At 45.6% G+C, this 20,589-nt stretch overlaps 1 protein-coding gene and 1 non-coding gene across 3 annotated transcripts in view; both read right to left on the reverse strand.

The window, feature by feature from the left end:
* The window catches only part of URB1 (URB1 ribosome biogenesis homolog), an 81,190-nt gene extending 62,320 nt beyond the window's left edge, over window positions 1–18,870 (reverse strand). For both annotated transcript variants that reach the window (XM_030806158.1, XM_030806160.1), the window contains exons 1-6: window positions 18,630–18,870; window positions 11,387–11,526; window positions 10,148–10,299; window positions 9,260–9,392; window positions 4,242–4,338; window positions 1,215–1,300 (exon numbers count right to left, since the gene is read on the reverse strand). In XM_030806158.1, coding sequence (XP_030662018.1) covers window positions 1,215–1,300; window positions 4,242–4,338; window positions 9,260–9,392; window positions 10,148–10,299; window positions 11,387–11,526; window positions 18,630–18,771 — 750 coding nt within the window. In that variant the 5' untranslated portion in view covers window positions 18,772–18,870. The remainder of the gene's footprint in view (window positions 1–1,214; window positions 1,301–4,241; window positions 4,339–9,259; window positions 9,393–10,147; window positions 10,300–11,386; window positions 11,527–18,629) is intronic.
* LOC115833194 lies at window positions 2,986–3,121 on the reverse strand. Its single transcript, XR_004028639.1, has one exon. It is a non-coding gene; the product is annotated as a small nucleolar RNA SNORA42/SNORA80 family (small nucleolar RNA).
* Window positions 18,871–20,589: the final 1,719 nt, after the last annotated feature.

Consider the following 20,589-nt stretch of genomic DNA (forward strand, 5'->3'; position numbering starts at 1 on the left):
GTTTACAATGAGTTGTTTCTAATTTCTGGCTATTCTCCAAAAAGCCGTGATTAGCATCCTTGAACAAAGTCTTCACTGCATCTGACTTTGGACTTAACACTGGTTCCTGCAAGTAGAATTGTGGCACAAATTCTCAGCTCCACCCAAACCTACCCCAAGAATCCCTAGGGGTGTGGCCCAGGTATATATATTTCAAATACATTCCCCTAGAGGTTCTGATGCAACTCCCCCAGTTCAGAACAACCATACGTCAGGGTCCACGAACATATTTACGACCTCTGACACATCCTGTCAGAACTGTTATCTTCCACCGGGGATACAACACTTCCTCCTCAAGAAAGTATCTGATTCAAAGCATCCTTGCTAGCACTGAACACCATCGTTTTTAAAAGTCAATGCTATTTTAGTAGGCAAAAAAATCCGTATGTCATTATTTGCATTACTTTAAATTAGGGTTTCTCAACCTCAGCTGTATTGACACTTGGGGCCAAGTAATTCTTATGGGGGCCATCCTGGGCATTACAGGATGTTTGGCAGCATCTCTGCTGTCTCCCCACTAGGCACCAGTTGTACCTCCCCAGTTGTGACAACCCAAAATGTCTTCAGAGATTGCCAAATGTCCCGTAGAAGGCAAAATTGCCCCCAGTTGAGAATCACTCTTTAAAATACTTTGAAAATAAAGTCCTTTCATGCTTTTTAGCCATTTTCATGTGGACTCTGGACAACTTGTCATGTTGGGAGAGTCACAGAGTTTTTGTTACTGAAGATTTAAAGTGTTTCTGTATTAAAGGCAGTGATCCTTTTAGCAAGTTTTAAAATATCGATAAGATGCTTGCAAAAGGCAGACTTTTGTCATGGAACATGACACAAAACAACATTTTGCTACATATGTGAATGAAGTATTATTTATAATTTACAGCTCACAATGATTACTTCGGGTTGCTGTGAAATGCTGACCAGCAGCTTTTCTGCTGCTGTAATGAAACAGCAGCCATGTCTGGACATCACTGGCTGCTTCAGCTATTCTTTAACCTTCTAGTCCCGGGATACGCTCATCAACAAGAACAAGCTGCTGCTTAGGAAAGAGTTTTCCACTCAACCAATACAAAAATCTACATAAGATGTTGTAGCTCTACAGTCCTGTAAAACACCGGAGAATATCTCCATTGCCAAGGGAAAACAGACAACAGAAACACTGATCACCAAGCACGTACCTTTGTTTTCAGTGTGGATAATAAAATATTGATGGTAGAGATCCTATCTTCCTTTATCCCTGAGCTAAAAATGCAAGGAATAAATTCTGAAAGTAAAAGTTTCAAAGCATTAAATTCAAAAATATTTTGAAAATGAGAATAGATGAGAGAATATTACTGTTTAGGTGGTACAGCAAACAATGCCATTTACTTTTTCTTAAGTTTTTTTTTTTTTAACTATACAAGTTTCCGGTAGAAATAACCACTTCCATGACATAAGAAATCAAGAAGCCAGGCACAGTGGCTCACGCCTGTAAGCCCAGCACTACGGGAAGCCAAGGTGGGAGGATCCCTTGAGGCCAGGAGTTCAAGACCAGCCTGGGCAATATAGCAAGACCCTGTCTCTTAAAAAAAAAAAAATTTAAAAATTAGCTGGGTATGGTGGTGCGCACCTGTAGTCTTACTGTAGTCTTAGCTACCTAGGAGGCTGAGGTGGCAGGATCACTAGTACCCAGGAGTTTGAGGTTGCAGTAAGCCATGATCCCACCACTGCACTCCAGCCTAGGCAACAGGGCAAGGCACTGTCTCCAAACAAAACAAAACAAAAAGGAAGAAAGAAAAGAAATCAAGAGCACCTAAAGGTGAACCAATGACAGAACTTTTTAAGAAGTTCAGTAGGTCTTTAGTTCTATTCTACTTTTCTTTTCTCATATTAAAATTAACTACTATTTGAAGAGAATGTATGGTATAACAAACTAACAAAATTTCCCTCTTGCTTAGACTTGCTGAGATATGTTTAAAGAGATGGTCATCATTTTTTAAGTTGGTAGTAGAATTTTGGGTGATTTAGTTTGTTTACTTTTTGCTTTTTCTTCCTACTTTTCAATCCCCAAGGAAATAGCCACCAGAGCCTGACACTGTATCATTATTAATGCAGTGATGACAGTGGGCAGAAGCAGCAAAACAATTACAATTTTCCTTGCTCCACACATGCTTACTGGGCACACAGAATTTCTACAAAAGCAAATTCATTATTTGTGAAAAAGGAAACCTCAGAAAATACCAGACAAACCAAAAGAATAAGTCAAAGACTCAGTACCCAGAAGTTAACACTGTTAACATCCTCTGAGTTAACTATTAACCTTCTGATGTATTCATGCTATTCTATTTGAATAAAATGAGATCGTACTTTACAGTTTTATAACTCAGTTTACACCCAATCACATATCACTAAAAAACTTTGAAATCATTAAGTGCAGCAAGTTTTTTTTTTCTTTTTTGAGACAGGGCCTCCCTCTGTTCTCCAGGCTAGAGTGCAGTGGCGCAATCTCGACTTACTGCAGCCTTGATCCCAGGCTCAAGCAATTCTCCCACCTCAGCCTCCCAAGTGGCTAAGACAACAGGTACACGCCAACACGCCCAGCTAACTTTTTTTTTTTTTTTTTCGGTAGAGACAGAATCTCACTATGTTGCCCAGGATGGTCTTGAGAACTCCCGGGCTCAAGCAATCCTCCAGCCTCCAACTCCCAAAATGCTGGGATTACAGGCATGAGCCACCATGGCCAGCCTCTAGAGTATTTTTAATCGCTGCATTCCATCTTATGACCAGTCCCCAATTTGCTCAGCCAATCCCTTACTAGTGGATAGTTAGCAGTCCCATTTCCAGCTAATAAATATTATTCCCTAACAAAACCTCTACTCACATCTTTAATTATTTCACTGGGATAAATGACTAGACATGGAATTGCAGGATCAAGTATCTTAAAAGTTTTTTTATCTTTTTTTCTTTATCCATTGTGCAACCCACTTCAGTGCCAGCAGCCTACAGGCACAGAGGCCAGGCAATGGTTCGGGGCTACAGTTTGCTCTGGCATGGGGTACTATGAGAGGTCCAGGGGAACGGACCCATCATAAATCCAAACCCATGCATAAGCACCTTAAAAGTTTTGATGCGTATGGCCAAACTTCCCAGCAGAAACATTAAACTGTAGTACATTCCAGCCCCCTTCAACAGTGTAAATGGTACCAACTGTCCTTGAATAAAAGGCCAGACAGCTGAAATGACCCACAGGAATTTGAAAGAAACTACTGCCCTGGCAGCAGCAAGACATCCGAACCTAGTGCCTGGTAACAAGTAGGAAAAAAAAAATCTGTCTGCTGCATTATGCAGAAACCACATCTCCACTCTCACGCTGCTCCACCACAGCAGCAATGGAGCACCCCACACAGACCAGGCTGACCACATACAGCGTAACCACCACCTGCACTCTTCTCCTAAATGGTCCCGGCAGTCACGTTCCAGGGGCAGTTCAGATCTCCCACCCTGGGAGGGAGAAGAAGGGCTGGAGACTCAAACACCCTGGGTACAGCACCCTGCTACTCCTCCTCAATAACTCCCAGAGTTCCGGCCAGGACATGGGACTGCTCCTCACCTCCTGACAGGCCAGGATTCCAGGGAATCTTACTGAGCAACTGCCATGTGCTGAGCTAAGTGCTGCCATTTATCATCTTAGTGAATCTCTTGATAAAATGCAAGGGGCCCTAGTAGATTAAACAACGCCAAGCCTCACTCTAGGGACACAGCCACCAAAAGGTGGTCAAGTTGGAACTCTCTGAAGCCCTGTTACTGATATTCTCGTAACACAGGGCTAAGCCACCAAAGAAACTAACTTTATTTTTTAAAACTACAGCTCCCAAGGAAATCCAGGTAGCCAGGGCTAAGAGTCTGAGTGGGTTCCAGAGCCATAAAGCCTCCTTTGTTTGCCCGACTCTGCCTCTCTGAGGTCTGCATTTATCCTCTGTTATGGCATCGTTCAGCATTCCAGACGGCATAACAGGAACAACTCTGTTCACTCTGACCAGTGATATCAAAATTGGTACTGAACAAGGCTTTGCACCCGCTCACCCACCTCCCTGCCCCACACCCTTCAATCTGGTGTACACAGCAACTGCAAAGGCTGCAGACTTTTTTCGAACTTGGAAGAAATGGTTTGCAGTAGGTTTTTCAAAACAAATGGGCTTTCCTAAGGGACAAGGGAGTACACCTACCTTTCACTTCCAACACCTGCACTATAGTGCTGTCATCACCCGCAATTAAAAAGGAGAGAGCAAACTGAACGTAGGCCTGCCGAATGTCGTACACTCCCTAGAGGACAAAGGAGACCTACATGTCACATGCATATTCCACATACAGCCAAAGGAATCAGCAACACAGTGGCCAAGCACACCCCTCCCGTCTCAACATCACCAGCTCCCCAGCCTTGTCCCCAGTCACCAGGGGATGCAAGTCTGAAACCAATGCTCATTCTTCATGGAAAGTAAAAAATTTTTTCTATTCTCTTTCCCCGGTAATCTTCTCTACTTTCCTTCTCTTTCAAGCCCTATTCTCAATACAAAAGTATGAGTAAAAAATAGTAGTGTTCCCTTCCCTGACTATGGCATATACATTTTCGTTTCTTGGCCACTTTGGTGTAGAGCAAGACTCTCAGCCTGCCTAGATCCATCTCCTCTCGCTTGCTGATGAAAATAATTTATGTTTTTGAAAATCCAGAGATGATGAAATGGCTGGTACTGCTTTTGGTGAGACATCAATGTGGTGATGTCTGGTTTTTATGAGATATTATAAATAACTTATTAGCTCATACCACAAACCAAAGCACAGATGCTGTCACATTATCAACCCTGTTAGGCCTTCCCAGGGTTGTGGCCTGCACTGTCCACAGGCATCAGCCACCAACCAGGGCAGTAGGCACATTTGGGGAGGGCCCCAACACTGTGACAGCAGCCAGTGCCTCTGGGAAGTGGCTGATCAGCTTCCCCGCCCAGTATCATTAAGACAAAGCTGTGTCACATCACTCCTCGTTTTGTATCTAAGGAACTCAAAGCATGTGGTCATGTCAGTCTCTTATCAGCTGTTCCAGAACTAGCAGGTGTGCCTGGATCCTCCATTGCTTACACCCAGCACTACTCTCTACTTCACAGTTACTGCAAAGATACCTTCATTCACTGCCAAGAAATAAGTTAATATCACAACAAATCACCGCCCCAAAATGCCTGGGAAAATTAAGGAGTGATCTCTGCCTTCCAGATAGTTCTGTTCCACTTAGTAGTAGCAGGAGAGGCGGTGGCAGTAGCAGTGATGATGCGGAGGAGGAGGAGGAGGAGAACAATGTTTACAGAGTGCTTACTATGTGCCAGGCACTGTACCAAATGCTGCACATCCGTTATCTCATTTACTCCTCATAACAGCCTGAGGCAGAGATGCCCACACCACACCCATTTTACAGATGAGAAAACTGAGGGTTCAAAAATTCAGCCAGACACGGTGGCTCATGCCTATAATCCCAGCACATTGGGAGGCCAAGGAGGGTGGATAACTTGAGGTTAGGAGTTCGAAACCAACCCGGCCAACATGGTGAAACCCTGTCTCTACTAAAAATACAAAAATTAGCTGGGTATGGTGGTAGGGGCCTATAATCCCAGCTACTCGGGAGGCTGAGACAGGAGAATCACTTAAGCCCGGGAGGCAGAGGTTGCAGTGAGCAGAGATTGCGCCACTGCACTCCAACCTGGGTGACAGAGGGATACTCCATCTCAAAAAAAAAAAAAAAATTTCACTTGAGGTCACACAGCTAATTAAGTACCAGAACTGAGATAAGAAGTAATTGTACAAACATACTACTTATGTTCAACTACAGAGAAGTTCTTCCTTCTTCACAAGATTCTGTGGCATTTTCCATTTTCATTTCACTTTTTCTTAGGGTGCAAGGACCATACTTGGCACCAGCTAGGTATCTGTGCAAGTCTTTAATTAATTCCATCTTATTTTGTTGGGTCTACGTTTCTTCTGGAGAAAAGGAAGGCTATCCAACCCATGCTCCCTAATATGTGGATCAAGGCCTTGCACACTCATTACATCTATTCAGTTTATCCCCGTCCATGTCACACAGCATCTCAGCAAGACCTTATTACACCAATGCGAGTTTCTTCCAAAACTGAGACCTTCAAACTATCCTCTCTGTTCTGAGGACCTGTGTGTCTCATCACAATAAGGAGTTTGCGTACAATGATCACTGGTGCTGAGAATGTGCAGCACTTCCATAGTGTCAGCAACGCTCCAGTGCCTTAACCCACCAATTCAGTTTTTATAAAACACTCATTCCATTCAAGATGCCATCATCTCAGGCCAAGAGAAGGGTGCAAAGTTAACCAAGATGTTGTCCCTGTCCTCAGGAAGCTTAAGCTGCTCCCAAGCCATCTCTATGCCTCATTGTTCAAATAAACATGCCATCTAATTCAAGCAGTTAATTTTCTTGATCTACACATGCCTTGTGTTCCAGATGAGTGCTGGTAAAATGCTAAAACTTGCCTGGCAAAATTAAATTAAGTTCTGTTTTTTCCCTGCTAGTGGAAAGTTCCTGTGCTTCTATTTTTTGTCCACTGAAGTAACAGTACCGGGAGTCAGGGCCCTGGAATGCTGGTCCAGGTTTTCTGCCATTCTAGATCTTTCTATCCTGCTGGTACACAGCAGAACTAGACCTCCTGTGGGTCCCTCCAGCAATGAATTTATAAATGAAAAGGGATTTACTTATCACCTCCTGGCTTCCATCTTTTATATCCCAGACAACTCCAAATTTCCTGTCCTGACATGACGGAGGAACTGGGTAAGACTCCCGGGACACAGCAGCTGCCCACTCTAGGCTCTAGCAGCAGCCCAGGCTCTAGGCTCTGCCACTGTTGTGGTCCCCTGGGGCTCCATCCTCTGTCTCCAGTCCTCTCCACCAAAGGCGTCCCACTCCTACGGCAAGTGGGCCACATGCCTGCTCTTCATTCCCACCCTGTGACCTCACGGGGTTATTATTCCAGGAAGAAAACGTCCTAAACTCTTCAGGGCTTGTTCTGCAAAACATTGTCTAAAATAGACCAAAATACATTTGGTAAAACTGCTCTTTGGCACAGGATTTTAACAATGCTTTCTTTGGCTGGATGAATATTATCTATAATCCTCCTTCTTCATGAGGCTTTAATAATTTCCTTCGAAATGTTAACAAATATTCATTTAAAAAAAAAATCGCTGCCAGCACTTCAACAACTAAATAGCACTAAAAAAAAAAAAAAAAAAAAAAAGCAGGGGATGGCGTGAGGGAGAAAAACTCAAAGACTCAAAAGGGATCAAAGATATTTAAGAAACATATCAACCAAATGTAATGTAGACTTTGTTTGGATCCTGATCTGAATCACAAAGTGTAAAAACATTTTTGAGACGGAAAAAAACCTGACACCAAACTGAGTAACAGATGATAGTGAGAAATTATTAATGTGTTAGGCGTGATAATGGCACTGTGGTTTCTGTTCTTTAAAAGGTCTTTTTCTGTTAGAGTACATGCTGAAATATTTATAGTGAAATATGATTCACGTCTGGGATTTGCTATAATTGACTGCCCCAGAGGAAACTGAAAAGGTGGAGGGTGGGGACAGTGGCTGAAGCTGGACAGCTGGTACAGGGGTTCCTCACGCTGCTCTATTTTTAAATGTTCCTAACAGTTCCTTATTAAATGTAATGTCTCAGCTCCATTTCCTATAACATACAACGTATCTACGATGCTTATTACAGATTACACAATGGAAGTAAAAACACTTTCAACTTGACTGTAACTCCCATTTTACAGATCCTGGAGAGGTAAAATAATGTGCCCTGAGACCCTGAGATGAAACGGCTCATGCGTGGCCCTGCAGCCGGGGTTCAGGAGGGGAAGCCCTTTCCCACGCTGTCTGGGCTCCTAAAGTCTATTTCACTTAAGACAGCTGGAAGGGCTGAGATCAAAAGACACGGGTGGGGAGGGCATGTGATGGATAATTACTGCCAGGCTTACTGCCAGGTAAGACCAAAGAACCGTGATATCTGCCCTAGTCTGCAAATAGCACACACATTCTTTTTATTAGAAACGTATTTAAAATGTCAGGAGCCATTACTCATTGAATGGAATTTGTTGACACATTGATAAAGCATAGTATCTAAGAGACATTAAGACCTGGAATTTTTTTCCTTAGAGGATACCTTATTTGCAATTCCAGTAAAACCCTCAACACCAGGCCAGTCTCACAGAGCCATAAAAGCTACTTGGTATTATCAACCCTTTAGTCCAATTCCCGGCAATGTAGAAACTCTTAGTTCCCAGGGATACTGACAGAACAAGGCAGCACACGGTTATAGAAGTGAATTATTCTAATGTGGTTCTCCACCACGGCAGATGGGATGGGCTGATATCTGTCCCCTTATTCTTTACGTTCAGGAAGAGGGTGACACTCTGGCCAGGGCTGTTCACAGCACTGAATTCCAGCAGGGGAGCTGATATGGCAACCAGAAGAGGCCCTTCGACAGACAACCTGCAGCCGGCACACACGATGGGAGGATGCCCTCTCTCAAGCTCAGGAGTCCTCAAAGTGTGCCTGCTCCCCAAGAACCTTTCCAAACCCAAGTGAAATTTCAAAAGCCACCAGGGAATTTTTGTTTCACAGGTTTCCTGAAAACCAACCATCCACACTCCCATTTTCTTGGGCACAATCCAACCCTAACCCATCACGAGATTGTAACTGGGAGGTAAAAGTCACTTATTAAAAAGCCATAAAAGTCCTCTTTCAGGACGTCACTGGCTTAGAGCTTCAAGGGCTTTCTCCGAGGTGGGCAGAACAGGAAAAGAGGACTGGGACACACGCTACAAGCTTCAGGGCCATGGGCACATGGAGGGTATTTCGTTTCCTCAGGAGAGGAGATGCCCACAGCGAAGTGATCTTCACAACCAGGAAGGCCCTGCGCCACTCAGCCCCCAGGAGCTCCCTCAGATGTCCCCATTGTTCGGGCTCTGCCAGGTTCTGGCCCTATCGCCAGCCTGAAGTGAGTCCTGTCCTCACAGACAGATCCTGCGGCTGCTGACACACACCCTTCTACATAAACACCTCTCATTTCATCTGTGTGGGCATCAGGGCCAGAGAATGGAGGAAAAACCACTACAGTCCTCCAGGGGAAGGGGACCCATGGAAGGCATGAGACACTGTGGTCCCCTCACCTTTGAATCCCTCTTGGTCACCAGGGTGTACAAGGTCTTTTTATTCAAATCAAAATGGCTGCAGACGTCCCTGGCAGCTTCCGGACCCTGGGTCACCATGGCAGCCATCAAGCTCAGGCAGGCGCGAGCCAACCTGCACAGGGAACCAGAGGAAATCAGACACATCAAGAACAGCAGAAGCACAGAGCCGCCTCACCACAAAGCCAGCTGCAAGCTGCTTGTGTTATTTGCTATCCCCAAACCAGAAAAAAAGAAGGAAAAAGACACGCTCTTCTTTTAAGGAAAAAGAAAAAAAAAAGCATGAAGATTCAAAATAAGGCTAAAAATTAAAACTAAGTAGGATTAAGAATATAAACACAAGATTTGAAGAAGATGGAAATTTCTCTCTGGAGTGAGCCATCGTGTGATCAATAGACCACACCTCAGTCCCTGTGACTGCAGAATACAGAGTACGACTTCTTCCCAAAGGCATCCCCGAACGCGAGCTCTTGGCTGTCTTTCCGTTCTGCGGTTACCCAGATTCCATGGTTTTTTGAGCACCTGCTACGTGCAAGGCCCTGTTCTAGGTGCTGGGAAGGTGGCATTTTATGACACAGGCAAGGCCCTGCCACATGCACCTAGGATTCCAGTAGAGGGAGTCAGTCAACAGATATAGCAGCAAGGACAGTAGCAGGCAGGACAAGAGGGACAAGGGGTAAGTCAGAGAGGAGTCAGAGACAGCCAGGGCTGGTCCACAAAGGAAGGGGGCAGAGACTCGGTCACTGTGGCCTCGGAAACAGCTCAGCTCTCCTCTAACCATAAAGGTAATGACCAAATGCACCTGCGGAGAGCTGAATGTAGACCAAACCCAAAGGCCCATCCTTTGTCACGCGAAGGCAGACTGCCTACCTGTAACCCGAGGCATACAGGGACTCACAGATGAGCTTCATGTGGTTGTTCATCAGCTTTTTCACAATGTTGGTTCCCACAACATGGAGATGTGAAAGATCACTTGCTGTCCGCAATAATATGGCCTCAAAAACTTGAAATATTAACATTGTCTGCAAAGACAGAATTGAAATGCTTAGAAATCGTCTCATTTCCTTTCCTCCTGTACATATATGCTCCTTTTGTCTTAGCCACAGTTACTTGTAGGCTTAAAGCCTTCAACATGCAGGATGAGGCCCACCCAGATCCTGAGTCAAAGGTGACAGCTTGGCAGGCTGACCTGCAGGACCCAGGCTCTGCATGTAGCCCCACTCCCACAGTCCAGCAAAATAAAGAACAGCTTGTTAGGGCCGGGTGTGGTGGCTCACGCCTGTAATCCCAGCACTTTGGGAGGCCGAGGTGGGAGGATCATGAGGTCAGGAGATCGAAATCATCCTAGCTAACACGGTGAAACACCATCTCTACTAAAAATACAAAAAATTAGCCGGGCGTGGTGGCAGGCGCCTGTAGTCCCACCTACTTGGGAGGCTGAGGCAGGAGTATGGCATGAACCCAGGAGGCGGAGCTTGCAGTGAGCCGAGACTGCGCCACTGCACTCCAGCCTGGGTAACAGAGTGAGACTCCGTCTCAAAAAAAAGAAAGAAAGAAAGAAAGAAAGAAAGAAAGAAAGAAAGAAAGAAAGAAAGAAAGAAAGAACAGCTTGTTTACAATTACAGAAAATCAAATGAGAAGAAAATTCTCTTAATGACTGGGCCTCATTCCTTTAGAGATACTCAGGTCTACAACCTTATAGCAATAACCCTGAGATTTCAACAGGCACATAAACATCCCAGTGTTCAATCTCTTTGGAATCACAAAACAATCATCAATTCATTATGTGTTGTGAGTCTGTGACACTATGTGTTTATCTGTTTCCCTTTCGTTTAAATAAACCATACTGAAACCAAGTATATTTTGATTAGGAATCTATGATCCTTCTGATATCATTCATCAAATGTTAATAATAAGTGAGAATTTTCCACTAAAATGCTTTCAAAGGTCATGGAGGCAAAAAATGAATACATTCCTACAGCACAGGGACAAGGCATCATTTTCTATAGAAAGTTGGTAATGGAAATTTCTATCACATTTTTCCTCATCAAACTTAACAGCAGCATTAACTTTTCTTCTCTTCATCAAGCCATGTAAGGAAAAACATACTTCACTTTCAGGTCGTTTCTCTCCACTTAGGAGCTGGAAAATTTCCGCACACTCAACAGAAATCTTTATATACCCTTCCACAACATCATACACATCTTCTTGTGGTAGCTTCTTGGCAGCAGACACAAACGCTTCCAAGCCTGAGAAAAAAGTCATGTTCAAACGTTAACAAGGTCAGTCTTCTTAGAAACAATCACAGCCACCACTGCAACCTGCTTTCCCTATTCTGTGACCTTCCCCGATCCACCTGCACTGCACAGAAGCTATTATGAATGCTATCAACTTAACCGTTCCTCTCCAAAATTCATGTTGAAACCCTAAACCCGGCCGGGCGCGGTGGCTCACGCCTGTAATCCCAACACTTTGGGAGGGCGAGGTGGGCGGATCACCTGAGGTCAGGAGTTCGAGACCAGCCTGGCCAACATGGTGAAACCCCCTCTCTACTAAAAATACAAAAATTAGCCAGGTGTGGTGGCACATACCTGTAGTCCCAGCTACTTGGGAGGCTGAGGCAGGAGAATTGTTTGAACTCAGGAGGCAGAGGTTACAGTGAACCGAGATCGCGCCATTGCACTCCAGCCTAGGTGACAGAGCAAGACTCTGTCTCAGGAAAAAAAAAAAAAAAAAAAAAAAAAGAAAGAAACCCTAAGCCCTAAAAAGACAGTATTTGGAGATATAGCCTTTTAGGAGATAACTCAGGTTAAATGAGTTCATGAGGGTGAGGTCCTAATCTAATAGGATTGGTGTCCTTATAAGAGAAGGAGACATCAGAGAGCTCCCTCTCTGCATGTGGACAGAGGAAAGGCCATGTGAGGACACAGCAAGAGGGCAGTTGTCTGCAAGCCAGGACGTGCCCTTACCAGGATGTGACTACGCTAATGCCTTGATCGTGGATGTGGCCTTCACAACTATGAGAAAATAAATTCCTCTTGTTTAAGCCCCCCAGTCTATGGTATTTTGTTATGGCTGCCCTAGTAGATTAATCCACATGGACATTATGAACACACTTATAAACCATGAAGGCAATAAGGAATGAGACAAACTGAGTGCCAATGTGACTCCCAGGTTTGAGTACTGAGTCTGGCAATGACTCGTCTGGATTCCCATATAGCTTTTGTTCCCTCAACTATAGAATGGGTATAACAAGAAAAACCATATAGAGCATGGTAACGAAACATTACCAAGAGCTTTACTTACATGACATCAGTTAATTCTCACTGCAACCCTCCACCCTAGGTATGAGTATTTTTTTCCCTAGGTACTAGTATTTCACAGATGAGAAAACTGAGGCCCTTGTCCAAAGGTACACAGCTTAGGAGCGGCAGAGCCAGGACTCCAATCCAGGCAGTCTGGCTCCAGAGCCCATATTCTCCCTTCACGAACTGGATGATTCCTGCTCATGCAATGGAGCTGATGCCTGCTGCTCTGAGTGCACTGGCACACGAAGTGTCCGTGCTGCACCTGGCCCACGGTCAGCATGCCAAGCATCAGCTGACATCAGTGCTCTTTCAAAACCCAAAGGAGGGCACCCCACTCGAGTGTTTCCCCATAAGGCCACCCCAGAAGTTCTCCACTCAAAAATCTCCCCTCTCAACAGCCTGAGGATTCTACTACCCTTCCTGCAATTAATACAACCTCCCCTCCCCCACCACTGACACCTGAATCTGAACGCCCACCATAACCCCACCCTACCAACTGGAAGCCACCTGTCTGCCACTGCCCACGGAATTCTCCCACCAGAACCTGTTCTACAAAACTGCCTTTCAGAGAATCACTTGAACCTGCCTCTCAGAGAATTGCCTGAACCCAGGAGGTGGAGGTTACAGTGAGTCGAGATCACGCCCCTGCACTCCAGCCTGGCAAGAGTGAGACTCCGTCTCAAAAACAAAACAAAACAAAACAAAAAAAACCCTGCTTCTCTCTGGTTCTACTCTTTGGGCCACACTTCTCAAAACTAGGAAGGCAGGGCATGGCAGTGGGTTGGAAGCCACATGAGAGCATAAGCTAAAGGTAACACATCTTACTGGGGCCTTCATCTCTTCTGGGGAGTGGAGACTTCACCTTATTAAAAAAAAAAAAAAAAAAAAAACAGAGGAAGGGACTAAATATTTCTATTAAAACTCACTTAGTAATTATCAATACAGTAAAATGTAAAATGCCACAACCTTTAAGAAATACACTACAGTCTTCATAGACACATCAGAATAGGGTGGTCTGCTTTAGGGAGTGTCTGGGCATCCCTAAGGGGTCCTTCCTTCTCTGCCTTGGGGCCACAGGCAATGGATCTAATCCTTCTTTCCCACACCAGCTCCCATCACCCTAGTCGGCACCTCTGAAGACCAAACACTTCCTTTAACCTTTCTCCAGAAATGACAGTTTCGAGACCCTTCTGTGTTCAGGTCACTCTCTATGTTCCCTTGAAGCATGAGGCCCAGAACAGGGCTTGGTACTGCAGGTGAGCTCCACTAGCTGAGCAGAGAGGACCAACACATCTTTCCTCTTGGACAGCAATTCTGCGTGTCTCAGATTCAAGTCCCTGATGCTGCTAAGCAACATCTGCCCAGGGACGCATGAGCAGGACCTTACACCAAAAACGTACCAGAAAAGAACAAAACATGGAGCCAGACTCCTGGGCACGAATCCCCGCTCAGCCACTTACTAGCTGCATGGTACTGAGTAAGGCACTGAACTCTGAGCTTTGGGTACCTCACCTGTATAACGGAACAAGAACAGAACCTACCTGACAGGGTTTGTATGAAGCGTAAAAAGGCTAATTTACACATAAAGCATCCAGCATCACACTTAGGGCAAGGTAAACCCTCAAAACATAAGCAGCCCCCCAGGTGTCCTCAGCAGCAGCAGTGAAAATCCAGTCACATTCGGCCTCTGCCAGCCTCACAGGTGTTTTCGGATCCCATTTTATGCTGCAACATTTTCTGCAGCAACCACTGTCATTCCTTTAACAGTCACCGAGCAAGTGCATCTGCTATGCCAGGCGCTGCTCTGAGCATCAGGGCCAGACTCCATTGCCGCCGTCTGCAGCATGGTCTGGTGGTGATTATGAGCAAGAGCCATGGGTGTTCTGGCCGAAGTGACTGTGAGTCACAGGAGTTCAGTCAGCACAGGAACCCTGGAGTCATAAATAATACCTCCTCTGTCCCTCAAGAAAACACAGATTGCAAGTGATAGCAAGGGCTGTTAATACAGAAAGAGCAGTGCAACTACTTACTCTTTTTAAAGGAATTATTCGCCAAACTCTAGCATGTAACTCCCAGCATTCCAGAGTATTACACGGTGGAAACTGCTGGCCTGTTACGTTTGCCGTCTTTACGGGTTCATCTTTCCATACACCATTTACTGGGCACCTACCAGGTGCTCCAGGCATCACAGGGGGTGCCCGAGACGTGCTGGTGAGCAAATTAGAAATGGCCTCTATCCACATGGTCCTTACAATCTAATGATAGAGACCAATGTATTTATTAAGCACCTACCGCAATCACTTACATAGACACATATAGCACCTGTAGTAAGTGCTATAAAGCAAACATCAAGAGTGTAATGAGGACTGTAACTAGGGAACATGATCTAGATTAGAGGGTTGGGAAGGTTTCCTCTGAAGAAGTAATGCTGAACCTATTATTAATAATAGTAAACGTTAAGTATTGAGGGGGCAGAGGGTGAGACCACATTCCAGGCCCCAAGGCTGGAGGGTACACTGGAGCCAGGTGAGTGGTGAGGGGTGATTGAGTGAGTGGGGAGGGCAGCCTGAGATGAAGTCAAAGAAGCAGGCGGGGCTAGATGAAGCAAAGGAAATGACTTTGGATTTTATCCTAAGGGCAGTGGGATACCACTGAAGGGTGTCATGAGAAGAGTGACATAATCAGATTTGGAGTTCTGAAGGATCATCTGACTGCTGCACACAGCATGGGCTGCAGGGAAGCAAGAGCAAGACAGACCAACTCTGGGCAACTGCAGCCGCAGTCCCAGCAGGGACTGATGATGCCTGGACTAGATTGATGATGAAGGAAAGAGGGGGAGCAGACAGATTCCAGAAATTCTCCGGAGGAGAATCAACCACCAAGGCCAGGGGATAGACTGATGCAGACGGAGGGTTCTGGCAGGAACATCCAGCTAATCAGAATTACCACTTATGCAGTGGGGAAACCAGAAGCAATGTGGGGAGAAGGAGATTAAGAGTTTAACCATTAGTGTACTCTCTTACAGTATGGTCTTTTCTCTATCACCAGTGGAGTCATGGGCACTTTCAAAGGAACTGGCTTAGAGCCAAACCCTTCTTGATGGGGGATCCTCCCACACGCTGACACTGATCCACTCTGGAATACCCTCAGTCCTTACCAATCTAACCCGACAGCTCTTGTTCCTCCACTACATGAAGGGAGCATCATCAGAACCCTTCCCTCACATGCCTGGTGAAAACAAAGTCTCCTAACAGCCATCAACTTCACTTCCCTGATCTTCCAGCAATCCTATCATAGGTTATGAGAGCATATCAAGAGGAAGAGAGGAGGAGAGAATCCAAGATACAGACCAGATTCAAACACAAGTTCAACACAGCCTCAAACAAGTGATCCACACTTTCACCCATTTACTTAGCTTTGCCCCATCTTTCAACTACTCACCTACACCCATGCCCTGTCAACCCGGGTTTCCTTCTGACGTGTGTTCAAATGATGTAGCACCTGAATGTCATGAGGCTCTCTGTACAAGACCATGAAATATACATACTACATCTTTTTAACAATTAAACGTGCTCTTTCTTCTGCCAGAAAGGTTCCTGTCCCTGTCCCATCCTACAATCCTTTTGAAAAGCCACTTCCTCTGATGGCCAGTGATGATGAGCATTTTTTCATGTGTCTTTGGCTGCATAAATGTCTTCTTTTGAGAAGTGTCTGTTCATATCCTTCACCCACCTTTTGATGGGGTTGTTTGTTTTTTTCTTGTAAATTTGTTTGAGTTCACTGTAGATTCTGGATATCAGCCCTTTGTCAAATGAGTAGATTGCAAAAATTTTCTCCCATTCTGTAGGTTGCCTGTTCACTCTCATGGTAGTTTCTTTTGCTGTGCAGAAGCTCTTTAGTTTAATTAGATCCATCAGAGAAATGCAAATCAAAACCACAATGAGATACCATCTCACACCAGTTAGAATGGCCATCATTAAAAAGTCAGGAAACAACAGGTGCTGGAGAGGATATGGAGAAATAGAACACTTTTGCACTGTTGGTGGGACTATAAACTAGTTCAACCATTGTGGAAGTCAGTGTGGCGATTCCTCAGGGATCTAGAACTAGAAATACCATTTGACCCAGCCATCCCATTACTGGGTATATACCCAAAGGATTATAAATCATGCTGCTATAAAAACACATGCACACGTATGTTTATTGCGGCACTATTCACAGTAGCAAAGACTTAGAACCAACCCAAATGTCCAACACTGATAGGCTGGATTAAGAAAATGTGGCACATATACACCATGGAATACTATGCAGCCATAAAAAATCATGAGTTCATGTCCTTTGTAGGGACATGGATGAAGCTGGAAACCATCATTCTCAGCAAACTATCCCAAGGACAAAAAACCAAACACCACATGTTCTCACTCATAGGTGGGAATTGAACAATGAGAACACTTGGACACAGGAAGGGGAACATCACACACCGGGGCCTGTTGTGGGGTGGGCAGAAGGGGGAGGGACAGCATTAGGAGATATACTTAATGTTAAATGACGAGTTAATGGGTGCAGCACACCAACATGGCACATGTGTACATATGTAACAAACCTGCACATTGTGCACATGTACCCTAAAACAAAGTATAATTTAAAAAAAAAGAAAAGAAAAGAAAAGCCACTTCCTCAGGGGAGCCTTCTTTGAGCTCCCAGATTAGATCCAAGGCCTGTTAAATACCCTCAGGCACCATGTACCTCTCCTTTGGAAAATTCGTGCCTGAAACTGTATGTATGTGATTTTAGTGACCAATATCTGCCTGCCCCACTCGACTGTTTGTAAGCCCCACAATGGCAAAGGCTTTTTGAGATTTTTATTCATCACTTTATCTCTACCGTAGCAAATAATAGCCTCTAGTAATACTTAATGAATTCGGAAATATATAACTCTATGCTAAGTAAGTATCATCTTCCTAGCTGTGACTAGCAAGTACAGGTATCAAAGTTTAAAAACAGACCAGGTATGGTGGCTCATACCTATACTCCCAGCCCTTTGTGAAAACAAGGTGGGAGGATTGCTTGAGACTGGGAGTTCGAGGGCAACCTGGACAACATAGTGAGATTCCATCTCTACAAAAAGTAAAAAAAAAAAAAAAAAAACATAGCTGGGCATGGTGGTGTGCACCTACAATCTCAACTACTTGGGAGGCTGAGGTGGGAGGACAGCTTAAGCCCAGAAGTTCAAGGCTGCAGTGAGCTATGATCATGCCACTGCACTTCAGCCTGGGTAACAGAGCAAGACCCTGTCTGTTTAAAAAAAAAAATCAGGACAAAAATTGGAAGTTGAAGATATTTTGGCCATTAATTTAATAATTTATTTAACCTGAGAGAAAAACTGCCACTGTTTTATTTTAGAGCAATGCTTCCACATGGCAACACGTTCAATTGCGTTTTTCCCAAACCATGTTACTTTCCAAACGATTACAAGTAGTCGTGAAGGGTGGTCACACTTTATAAAAAGTGTAATTAAATTATAGAGTCGGCTCCATCTCAGTCACTGGCCCATTCCTGGTCAACTGACAAGTAGCTGTGGTGGCTTCTAGTAGCTTGTTACAAGTTATCAAGTCAGTATGAGTGTTGGGGGATGGAAGCTATTGAAAACGGTGCTGACCGCCCAAGAAGTAGCAAACTGTCTCATGAACCGTCCTGAGCTGACTCAGTAAGGACTCAATAGAGAAGGACACTTCATTTACTTCCCTGACAACTGCAATAAAGAGGTTTTAGAGCTCGCTGAGGGATGCTGCCTGGGCAAGGGAAATAAATGTGTTGTAACATGAAACGGTCCCAATCAAGCAAGTCGGGGCCCTCTCGCTGTCGCCGACAGTCCAGAGCAAGGAAGTACACAGCAGTCCTGAACCTCAGTTTTCTGCAAACCAGAGGCTTGCCAATGAGCCTAGGTGACCCGAAAGCTGCAGAAAGGAGGGGCTGTGCCCGGCACACGGAGGCCGCCTCGCCAGCCTGTGCTCCCGACCCTGCGCCTGCCGCCCCGGACTCACCTGGCCCGGGGCCCTGCGGGTCCTTCAGCTGAGCCTTGAACCGCACGCCCGTGAGCTCTTCTTTGCGGGTCCGCTTGGCTGCACCTGCGGAGGAAGCCGCGCCGTCCTGGCCGCCCGAGGCCTTCCTCTTGGGGACCCCCATGGCCGAGAAGGCGGAAGCGCGACGGAAACGACACACCTGAGGCGACCCGGCAAGAGCACTAGCACAGACAGCAGACACGCGCTTCAGGCCCACATGGGGCAGGAAGGGGCGGGGCTGGCGGAAGAGGCGGGGCTCGGGGAAAGGCCGGCGGAAGGGGCAGACACGAGGGAGGCTGGGACCGGCGGAAGGGGCGTGGCCTGCAGAAGGGGCGGGCCGGTAGGGATCCGGAGTCTTGGGGTTCCATGTGAGTTTGCTGTCGCGGTCACGGCATGGGGCGAGCGGACACTCCACGACATCCCCCGCCCCTGGCTGCAGGGTTTGGGGTTCACCGGGGCGCACTTCTGATCCCGGTGGCTCTTCGGGTGCTCTTGGCCGGAAGAACTCCCAGACCTTTCACTCCTGGTCTGGCCGGTCCACGAAGACTCGGGCCCTGGCGCGTCCAAGCAGCACAATGAGTAGTTCTTGACTCGAGGTCGCCCTGAAGGTGTCGCATGAAGAGCTTGCTTCACACACAACAGGATTCGATACTTTGCCAATTCGAGGCCCTGGCGGCTGGCCGGGAAGTTGGATTCGCCTTGGCTATGTGCCAAGCAGGTCCACCTGTGCGGGTGCCCCTGACTTCGACCCCTAGCTTATGTCACAGCCCGAACCAGATCGACTGGTCTGGTAGCATGTCACTCCGGACTGTCCTCCACCCCAGACTTCCGCAAACTGATGGGCTCTTTGCGCTGTGCAGGGTGGGAGGAGAAGACCAAACGAAGTAACGTCTGTAAAACCCCATCCTGGACAGCGTAAGGCCTCCACATCTAAGTTCCTGTCATTAAAATGGAGACAGCAAAGCCAACCCTATCCAGTCCTTGGGACTGTTATGAACAGAAAATGATGCAATGTATGAAGAACTGCTTTGAGGAGAAAAACAACACAGTGTGTTTTTGGAAGATGTTATTGACTTGTGAACCGCATTAAATGCTCTGAAATAAAATGAAAGTAAAAATAAGTAAAAACAGGCTGGTACATATTTTAATACGACTTCATCTATACTTAGGTATGTGTCCAAATAAATCATGAACCAGCGCATTAGATAAGTAACTTGGTGATTACTGAAATTCTCCATCAGGTTGTCCTCTAGTCTAAGAAAATAGTGTTTCATATTCTGTAAGCAGATGTGTTTTGAACATCTGAGGATGTGGGCTTTTGTGGCCTGTTGGGGTTTCAGAGTTTCCAGTAGAAAAAGCACGTGTGTTGACGCTGAGCCTCTGTCCCCACAAGATGATGTGCCTGTGGAGATGTCTATGTTGTAGGCAGCTCAGAGAGAGGGTGTCACCCCCAGCAGATATGAGCTAATGCAGCAGTGTTAAGAGAGGGGGATATGCTCAAAAAGTTATCTGTAAAAGGCAACACTTATTAGTGAAAACAGACTTAATTCTGACTGATTATCCACACTGGTCCTCTTCTCTGGTTAATCGCTAACCACTAACTTTGTTTTCTGCCATGGTGGTCCCAACCAAAGAGTTATCAGAAAGAGTTAGGAAACAGTCAAAAGCCCTGAGTTCAGTTTCTGCCTGTGTGACCTTGGGCAAATTACCATCTCTCTGCGCTGGTTTGCTTTACAAACAATTAAAGAGCATGAGGAACTTCCCAGGATTATCCAGCTAGTAACTGGTGGAGCCAGGACTCACCCAGTGTATCCTAGTCCCAAATTAAAAACAAAGAAACAGAAGTTGGCAGTGCCCATTTACAGCCTTAGCCAGAGATGTATGGATGGCAAGTGTGGCTCAGAAGTGCATTTGGATGTTTTAGACTAAGTTAATGCCATGA

The sequence above is a fragment of the Nomascus leucogenys genome, chromosome 25, assembly GCF_006542625.1.
Source record: "Nomascus leucogenys isolate Asia chromosome 25, Asia_NLE_v1, whole genome shotgun sequence".
Lineage (NCBI taxonomy): Eukaryota > Metazoa > Chordata > Mammalia > Primates > Hylobatidae > Nomascus > Nomascus leucogenys.